At 38.2% G+C, this 10,417-nt stretch overlaps 1 protein-coding gene across 1 annotated transcript in view; it reads right to left on the bottom strand.

Annotated features, from left to right (window-relative positions):
- The window catches only part of MSH2 (mutS homolog 2), a 55,035-nt gene that overhangs the window by 4,825 nt on the left and 39,793 nt on the right, over positions 1–10,417 (bottom strand). Inside the window, exons 11-14 of the mRNA XM_009894852.1 lie at positions 7,448–7,545; positions 5,250–5,495; positions 3,491–3,695; positions 2,858–3,105 (exon numbers count right to left, since the gene is read on the bottom strand). Of these exons, the coding sequence (XP_009893154.1) occupies positions 2,858–3,105; positions 3,491–3,695; positions 5,250–5,495; positions 7,448–7,545 (797 nt within the window). The remainder of the gene's footprint in view (positions 1–2,857; positions 3,106–3,490; positions 3,696–5,249; positions 5,496–7,447; positions 7,546–10,417) is intronic.

The raw sequence follows: 10,417 nt of genomic DNA, 5'->3' as shown, positions 1-10,417 counted from the left end.
AAAGAGCACAACACTAAATACAAAAACTTATGTGAAAGACACCTAATTTGAGATCGGGTATTTTAAGATTAAGTTTTCATAATGCTGTATCTAATCTGACAGAGGTTTAAGCAGATAGATACAAACTATTGTGCCTCTATGCTCAATAGCACTTCCAAGAAAACGGATCAAATGAAAAGACACTGCACACGCAAAGAAAATATGTGTATGACTGAAAATGGTAAAACTGGTCGAAGAAAAATATGAAATCAGGCTTCCAGAGTTTTCATCAGTATCACAATGGGTGAGCTAGTACAAGTTAAAAAATGGGGGGGGGAGGGTGTATCGAGGGAACAGACTGAAGAAAGAGAATTCACCCAACTATCTGGGGAACATTAGGGTTTTTATTATAAGAGATGCTATACCCAAGGATTTAGATATTAGAGGGCAAAAGGTTTAGATTTAGCATATGTTACTTACCCCCTCCATCTAAGTACTCAAAATAAGGCACCTAAATAAAGACAGCTTGTTTCAGGATTGCACATGGCCAGCTCTCGCTGCATTGAAAATATTCATAGTTTCAATGTACACTTGCAGCAATTTATGACTATACTTGTCTCCATTTCCCATGCACACTAAGTCATATTTTAAGCACTGATTTGAGCAAGACACTGAGAGGGTTCTGAACAACCACTTGGTGGAAGGAGCTCAGTGTGCACTGGAGAAGATGGGAAACAGCAAACGACTGAAGAACCATAGGCATTGCCTCTCCGCTGCAACAGGCTGGGTACCAGGGCCACAGCACGCTGGACTACTACTCAGCAGCAAAGCCTCAGAAAAGTGCAAGAACAGAGGAGACCAGAGGGCATTTCTAAGGAACAAAGCTCTTAAGGATACAGAGTTAAGAGAAACAAGACCATAGCAGCCGGAAATTTTCTGACCAGCTCTACGTAGATCCTCAGTAAATCCAGAGGAGAGCAGTTTTTCTGGTCATGCTTTGATTCCCGTTGTTCAGCACAATATCCGAACTTTACAGAAAAGTACCTGAAAGCTAACTGCAAGACTATACCCACAGGTGGGTACAAAATTAGAAGCAGTTATACAAGTAATCAAAGGGCAAGAAATGAAGCCATTTCATGGATTTAAAACCATAAAGAAATAGTCAATTAGTAACATCATAAGCGTAAAACTAGCATGGTACCATTTGAGTGAAGCTCAAATCAGGTTATAGTAAAGACACATTTACCAATTATCTGAAAAGACTTCATAGCATGGTGATAGCCTGTGAAGATTATAAAAGTGATCTTTCAAAGCGTAACAGTGAAGCTTAATAATTGGACAGAATATTAGATTCATTTCAGAACAACGTATGCCAGAAGGAATGAACTGAAGAAACCAGCTAAAAAAAATCAGGAAATACCAGAGAGAGTTCCAAGATAACACATACTGAATACTTCGTCATCATGAAAAGCAGAGTTGTTAGGAGGAACTACGCAAGTGAAAGCAAGTATTTGGTATTGTGTCAAAATGACAAAACAGTTTTTAAGATGAGGAATACGTTTAGCAATTGTACCTGTATGATTAAATCCTAAACTAAAAAGATATAAACATCAGTCTCCAGCACTTGAGATGTGAGACAAGGACTAGCTCCTTAGCATTAACAAGGATGGATGATACTCAGTAATTGTGTCAGCAAAGATAATAGCCTAACTCCTCAAATAGTTATTCCTTATTTAAGACAAAACCACTCTACAAGGTAAACTGTTGATCTGATCCAGTATAGCCACGGTGTTCTACAGTAACCATATTGTATCCATTTGAGTGTCATCTAACTCATTTTATATTTTTTTAATATATTTTCATATGTGAAAATAAAGCATAACAGCACTCTGCTCACACTTTAAAATCAAAATCTTAGCCCAGAGGTAGGCGATCTGACTGAAATGCTCTTGTGGGAAAAACATAATCACTGTAGAGTTTACGGCTAAATTAGGATACTATAAATGACCATACCTTGGCAAGCCACAGTTACACAGCCCTGCTTTATCTAGCATAAATATAGGCTCTTGCTGAAGGGAGCAAGAACAAATGATTGGGGATATACAGAAGCAGGAGGAACCACTTATTGCGCTTAACAGATGAAACATGCCCAATTAAAAATTGTCTAATTTAACACCAAAAGGAAAAACTGGATCCACCAAAGGATTTTAATTAAATACATCTGACTTATCTTAAACTAACAAAACAACAGACTACTTGTTGTTTTACTATGCTGCCATTTGCTGAAAACTAAACACATGATTTTTCCTATGTAAAACTATTGCATAAATTGGGCTACATCTTTCTTCAATGACTAAGACTTATTACAATGAAACAGATGTTATTAAAAACTGTCAGCACATAAAAGTTGCACTCATTTCTTTTTAAAAAAAAAAACAGTTCGAGGAACGTAAGTCTTTTCTATACAATTCACAAAAATTAACCTTCTTCCAAAAGGAAAACTAAAACAGAAACAGCAGCACGTTAAAATGGCTGATTTAGGAAAATAGAAAATAACCATTTGGAATCCTTCTCTCTGCTCTTTAACATACATACATAAATAAATAAATAAGAAAGAGACAGAAACCTCAAAAGCATCAGCTTGAGTGGCAGAAATAACCTAGAAGTCTTAACAAAGAATCATCATCACCAACTGTGTTCAGACACGGACAGAGCTCCTGCCATACACATTCTCTATGGAGAGAGAACATGTCTATTATAAACCTTAAGCCTGAAGTACAACATGTGAAATATCTTTTTGTGTTTTTCCGTTAATATTTCTTCCTTTCTCAGTGCAAAATAAAGTTTAGCCAGTTCACCACCATTTACACAGTCTTACCTTCCTTGACACGATAAAGCATCGTTAGTGTGTCATCACTGGTCAGAGCTGTAACATGTAGGTTATTTACTGTTGGCACTTGGTCAGCAAGAGCTGTCAGTTCGTGAAAATGTGTAGCAAACATACAGAAAGCACAGATTTTGCTAGCAATGTATTCTGAAATAGCCCATGCTAAGCCAAAGCCATCGTAGGTAGAAGTTCCTCTTCCCAGCTCATCAATGATTATCAGGGAGTTTTCGGATGCTGTCCTACAAACACAAGAGCATTTTATAATGTTTGAGAACAGCATGAACTCTGGATATTGGAGTGCCACAAGTCATATTGCAGAGGCATAACATAAAAGAAGTGAAAGACCTTTCCTATTTATATAACAACATATGAATGAAGTGCACACAGTGTCACGCAGATCATTCCAAATGTGCTTCTTTGGCCCATTTAGACTTTAACCTCCTGGTAGTAGCTCTATATGACCACTGAAATAAACAGAAGGCTACTTCACGAACTTACGAACTGCTAAAAAGGACTTGAGATCCTCTACTGAGATCCTACATAAAATGAAATCTTAAATGTATCTTCCTTGGAGCACTTCCTTTCCCATCAACCCCAACCAACACAAATAAGCACAGGACTTACCTAAGGATTGAAGCAGTTTCTAACATTTCAGCCATGAAAGTAGACACGCCTTTCAGCTGACTGTCTCCAGCTCCCACCCGCGCCAGGATACAATCCACAATGGTTATTTCTGCAGAGTCACATGGTACAAAACACCCAATTTGGGCCATAAGAACAATCACCCCCGTCTGTCGGATGTATGTTGATTTTCCCCCCATGTTAGGACCTAAAGAAGAAATTTTGCAAATTAATTAAAGAATTAAAAAAAAAACAAAACACCCTTTTACAATTCATCAGCTCTTTTAAAGGAGAACAGGCTCTAAATTAAAACAAAGAACAATTAATCTTATCATTCTTTTGCCAGGAAAGAGGAGCAGACTTGTCTAACAGGTGCAACAAGTACCTTCACTACTAATAATGCTTGCTTGTATGTCTTATTGAAAGCTGCTTTTTCAAAAGAAGGGTGATCAGACAACATTAGGGGCTTCATGAGTTTTGGGACTTTTCAGAAGCTTAAGCAGTCATCTAAAACACATGTCCATACCTAAAACTAATAAGTTTTAAATTAAAAGTCATCAGTATTGCTGCTTAAGAATGAAAATAATTTGCTTTCACCTCAAATAACAATTTGTCTGTAAAAATGAAATAGTTTAGTTACAGGCTGGGTACAAGCTAATGGGTGATTCAAATTACAATCTAAAGGGATTCTGCATCAGCAAAACCAGATATTAAGAAGTTAATTTTAACTGAAGTACAAATGAAATTAAAAGTATTTTCCAGAATACTGATCATTAAAACCAATTTTACACTTTTGCTAACCGGAAAAACAAGCGTGTTACCACACATTTATTCAGATTTTTAGTTTTTCTTTTTGATTACGTTAGAAGTGTTCATTAATCATTCTCTAATTTCAGATCTCTGCTACTCAGAATGTATGTCAAGGACATCTGGATGGAAATTAAAATTCAATTAAATGTATAAACACTAAAAATGTTTTCCTGTGTAGCAAAATTATCTTAATTACACCAGAGAATAGGGAAAAAAAAAAGGGTACAGTCATTAAAACATGTTTTGCATTTAAAATCAACTTTAACGCTAAACAAAGAAAACATTAACAGAGAGGCTGCTTAAAATTTTGCCTACAGAAGGTGCCTGCGTGGCTACAGTAGAATTGATGCATAGTGGAATTTTCCAAATCACTTAAGCAGGTTCAGATTCTTCAGCTCCTGAGGTTGCCTGGCTTGTGGCATTCCATTGACTAAGCCAAAGAATACACATGTTAAAGAAGGACTAGTTTCTTATTTCCTACTGTCCTAGCAGCCTCTCTCTCCTTCCCAAATGACTATTTCTAAATTAGTGATCACTTTCTCCAAACAGTGCACTATAACTACAATCATAACAACTAATTCCATGACTATTAGTTTGGAAGATGAGAAATATGCCTGTATGTGCATAAGCATGTAGAATATCCACTATCAAAGGAAACATTCCACAAGAATATTGTGGACACTTTCTTTTTTTTTAATATAATAAACAGCAAAACCTCACAAATACCCTCTCTTTGACAGAGCTAAATCTTATCCCCCATACAGAAAGATGAATAACTTGCTAACTGCTCACCCTTTGCTGATTAGAGAAATTGTTTTGACAGAGTTTTATTGGGTTGTTGGTTTGCTTGCTTGTTGTCGTTTGTTTTTTTTTTTTAAAGACATCATTATTGGAAATACTTGAGACATTTAAAATTTAAATAAAAAATGAAAAAAAGAACAGAAACATTTACCAGTAATAATGTGGAACATCTGCTTGCCCTTCTCAAATGTAATGTCGTTGGGGATGAAGGCCACCTCATCTTGCACTTCGATGCAGGGATGCCTGGCACCTTTCAGCGCAATCCTCCCTTGCCCCTTTTCCAGAATGACAGGACGGACATATGGCACTGGTGCTCCATTTGACACATGAGCAAAACTGACAATTGCATCTAATTGAGCTATTACATCATTCATCGTCTGTATTGGTTCTGCATAACCTGTTTTTGATTAGAGTGACACAAATTCAACAGTTAGAAATTCTTTTGTTCTTGTTGAAAAGATATCTTAAAGCCTATACTGAGCCCATAAAATTAATTAATCTGCATTAAAAGTTAATTTTGTTTAAGACAGCAGTCACCTTCTGTGAGAATCTAAGATGAAATCCTAAAGTTTCCATGCTTTGACTACAAAGGGGACTTCTTCAGACTAGGAAAAGGAAGAGGTGAGGTGTTGATTGTTTTACCTTAACACTAGACAACAAGAAACAGCTTAACTTAGTAGGGGAAGGCAAATGCTCACAATGGCAAGATGGCTGGAAATAAAATAGGTTTCCTTCCTCAATAATACACTGCATTTTGATGCTCATGCAAGCAAAGACAATAGAAACACAGCACAGACAGTTCAGACACAGCAACCATTTATGTTTTAGGGGAGAACTTTGTAGAGTAGGATAGATGGTTGGACTTGATGATCCCAAGGGTCTCTTCCAACCTAGACAATTCTATGATTCTATGTTTCTGTGAAAGACGGTATGGAGAGATCTGTGAAATGCAGAGTGTGTGGTACCAGGCAACTAGATTGGACGGCCCAGGATCCCCAGTACCAGTTCTTAAGTTTTGGTGTTTTGTTTTGTTTCAGTGAAAGGGATGACAGACAGGAGTCTACAGAGGTAAACCATCTAACACCTGCAAATAGGACGCGTGTGTCAGAAGAGGTAAGCAGTGACCTGCAGAAAGAGTCCTACCTGTACAAAGTATGTTTACTGTTCATCATCTCGAACTGGGTAGGTATAGATCATTAAGAGGACTTTAAGTCACTTGCATTCAAGAATTACACACATAATCCAGTCTTTTTCATTAAATTGCTTCCACGTGGGAAGAAAAATGCTTTTTAAATACACATATACACTTGTAAGTCTATGACTACACACCACAGAAGCTTTCAGCAGCAGCAAAAGACTTTCTTAAACATACCAGGTATTTATAGATGACATATTGAAGCTAATCCCACTATATAATACCCAATTAGCTTTCCACATAAGTATACAAACCTTAGTATGCTACAAACAAAAAACATCACTTGAAAATTACCAAGATATGACAAAAAATATCTAATAAGCTACTAATTTTGCAATATACTGGCAAATTTCGCAACATGACAACAGGTGAAAGCTTACGAAGATTTCCACCGTAACTTAATACACACTCAAATGTATTGATACATCATCTTAAGAAGTGCTTTTTTATCTTTAATATATATACCCTTAGCTTAATATTCATTAGTGCTTTCACTTCCCACTTCTCTCTTTCAGAAAACCAAGATTTTTTCTGCTGGAACCAGTGACCTTGGGAGAGGCAATATTTACAGAATCCTCCAGCCCAAATTCTCCAATGTCTCTTCTCCTTTTGGTGAAGAATGGTAAAGAACGCCCTGTAAGTAGGCAATCTTGGAACAAAATATATAGAAATTAATTAGGAAAACAGTAATTTTTTTATTGTACGATATAAGTGATGACTAACTAGATCTCATATTACCCACCAACTTTCCTTCTTCACCATCCTTCACAGACCTCAGGTCTCACACCTTCAGTTCTCTGTTGTCTTTTACCTCTTCTGCCTTATACTTCGTCTGTCATTTGGGTGGGGATGCCCGCAGTCAGGGAGGTAGGTGGAGGACAGATGTGGCCTTTATGGGCATATTTTTGTCCCTTTTATGGGATTAGGACTTGCACACACCCCATCACTGCACATTTGTAGCAATGCCAGGAAAGGGTCTGACCACAGAAGGCAACGTATTTCAAACTTTCAACAGCTGTCTAAAAGCCAAACCTCATTTTTCACACTAAGTCTTTGGGGAACATTACATTTCTTTTCTACAGAAGGATCTACAAATAACTGCAAGTCCTGCCAGCATTCCAGATTGTGACAGACATCAACACTGACGTATTCACCTGAAGCAATGTTAATGATTTCCTTAACAATTGCATCCTGAGCCTCTTCATACTCTTCTCTGTTCTTTATATATTCGTCATTGACGGAGCTGAGTTTGCTGTGAACAAAACCACAATATTTAGAAGCTGTGATGTTCTGTCTTCACTGCTACAACGCCAAACTTCTGGCATCCTTATCTATGAGTCAGTATCAGTTGCCCCCACCTGTTTTAACAGCAAGGTTCAGCACAAAGACCACAAAGCAGCTAATCTACAATTCATCCACACCAGGATATCAGTAAGATTAATTCCAAGTTGAAGATCACCTACAAGGGCCAAATCAGCAATTCTAGCATCTCTGAACACATAATTGTTAAAAGTCTTACAGTAGTTGTTTGTTGTAGACAGGCTATGTGGTAAGGACTTGCTCTTAAAGCTGAATTTCTGGACAGTTTGCAACAAGATGTGGCAGTTATAGAACTGGCAGAGGAGAACTGCTGCTAAGCAACCGTGCAATTAGCCCAGAATCCTACAGAACTGTCCTACAGGCTTATGCTGAAGGCATTGACCTCCTTCATTTAGTAAAAACCTCAGTGAACTACTGTCACTAAGAACAGGTTCTAGTCTTCAAAATAAAGTAAATTGAAATCAAGAGAGAGTTTAAACAAGTGTTTATTCTTCTCAAGCTCATCTCTGAACACAGAGCAGAGTCTGCAAGACTGAATACAAAAGATACCCAAATAGTGCACTCACACTATAAGCAGAAGTCAGCCTTGTGTTTCTAGTACCATCTACACAAGCGACTGTAACTTAACTAAGCACAGAAAAGTCTGTTTTATTAGTGATCCATGAGCTTCTTCCCTAAGGGAAAGTAACAGATGACAATTACAAGTATCACCTTCTCAGTTACTGAAAAGCCTACCTTCATCATTACACTTAGATTCATAACATATTTAGAACAAAAAAAAAGCTGTTTTAAATTTCAGGGATGTTTTGAAAAAATATCCTCCGAGTATATGTTAAAACAAAATGCAATTAAGGTTTATCCTCCATTCATTTAAGTAAATTGGTAAGAAATACACCAACATATTGGTTGGTGTGAACCAATATGTTTGCCCTCCTTGTCAAAGCAAAGGATTTATTACTTATGAAAGTGAGTGAATAACAGAAACAGTCACTATTAGTAATATCACTGGCTTGAAGCCAACCTTGCCCTGTAGGCAGTGCTCCTCATACATGTCTGTCAATCAAGATTTCTCTCAATAAACTCACTTGTCTGATGCTAACTCCAGCAGGAACTGTTACACATAAAGTGATAGCAGCACTGTTTGTCTGAAACAGACTCCATAATCTATTAATCTCTGCTATTTTTACCCTTCCATATATAACACATGCAGGAGACTTAAAGACTAGTTTTCTCCTGGACCTGCCCCTGACAGACAAGGAAGAACATGTCAGGGGGTTGAAGTCCAATTATTGGCTGATTATTAGCAGCATTTCTTAGCGTTGATACTGGGGCTGATACTCTTTATGTCTTAATTAGCAACTTGAATGAAGGGACTGAACGCACTGCCAAACACAATCTCACCAAGGTTGTGAACAATACCACATTAAGGGGAGCTGTCAGTACGCTGGAGGACAGGGGATATCTATTCATTGGGATATCTACAGACTAGAGAAATAGGTAGACAAGAATTTCAACACAGGCAAACACTAAGTTCTGCACCTGGGATGAAATAACTCCATGTAACTGTACAGGCTAGAGTCCAAATGGCTATAAAACAGCTATCCGTAACAGTTGGGGGACCTGGTGGATAAGCAGCTGAACATGAGCCAGCAGTGTTCCCCTAAGGCAAAGGTCAAGCATATACTGGCTGTGCTGGCAAGAGTGTAGCCAGCATGTCAAAGGAAGTGATTCTTCCCCTCTGTTCAGCACTCATTAGACCACATCTGCAGTGATGTCCCCAGTTTTGTCTTCCCAGTGTAAGATACATCAAACCTGGTGCAGATGACCACCACAAAGATTTGGAGCTGGGGCACGTGGCATACAAGGACAGGCCAAGAGAGATGCCTGCCCAGGCTGAGAGACTCTGAAGTCAGCCTGGAAAGGAGAGGCACCAGACTCTTCTTGAAGGTGCGCAGCAGAAGAACCAGACACTAAAAACCCAAGCTTCTGCAAGGAAAATTCATTAGATCTGATCAGGAAAGTTTGCACAAAGAGTGCTTCAGCACTAGAACTTGTGCCCCACTAAGCTGCGAAGGATGCTCGAAGGACCGGCACCTGGGCAAGGCCTTGAGCTACCTCATCTAACTTTGAGATAGCATCTAATTTCCAAGGTGGCTCTGCTTTGAATGAGGGGCTAGAACAGTTAACCTCAAGAGGTCGCCTTCAAGTTAAGTTGTTATCTGATTCTGCATATGCAAATTTCTACTTTGCTCTGTGTAAAAATAATGAAATACAGAGAGAGAGACATCTGATGCCCTTGCTCCTTCTGAAACACTCAAGATGAGCTAAAAATTCAACAAAATATACTTTTTGCTTGGCTGACCTGTGACAGACCTGCTGCCCAGACAAGGAGACAGTGAAACAGCATCAATCCAGTTAGCCTGAAAACTGAAATTTTTAAATAGCTTATTCTATAGAGCCACAGAATCAAAGTCCAATAGATAGGACCAACAGAAATTACAGTGTGTTTTGGAACAACAACAAAAAAAGAAGGTAATCACCAAAACTGCTGCATGTTGTATTTGGTGATAAACTTAAGTAGCTCTTTTCCTGTTGCAGCTTGTGAAAGTGTCTGTATGAACACTCACGGTGAACGCAATTACTCTACTAGGTGCTTCTAAAACAGAGAAATTAGCCCAAGTCAAAGGACTAAAAATAGCTAACAGTTGGCAAACTAAGTGGGGAATGCAGCTTTTAAGAGAAACTGTAGGACTACTCCTCCCTCATGCCAGTCTTGCTCAATATCTCAATCTGTGAGTCAATTA

This window comes from Charadrius vociferus, unplaced genomic scaffold (genome assembly GCF_000708025.1).
Source record: "Charadrius vociferus isolate BGI_N301 unplaced genomic scaffold, ASM70802v2 scaffold411, whole genome shotgun sequence".
NCBI lineage: Eukaryota > Metazoa > Chordata > Aves > Charadriiformes > Charadriidae > Charadrius > Charadrius vociferus.
Note: the sequence above shows the minus strand (reverse complement) of the source record. Positions and strands in the feature narration are given on the sequence as shown.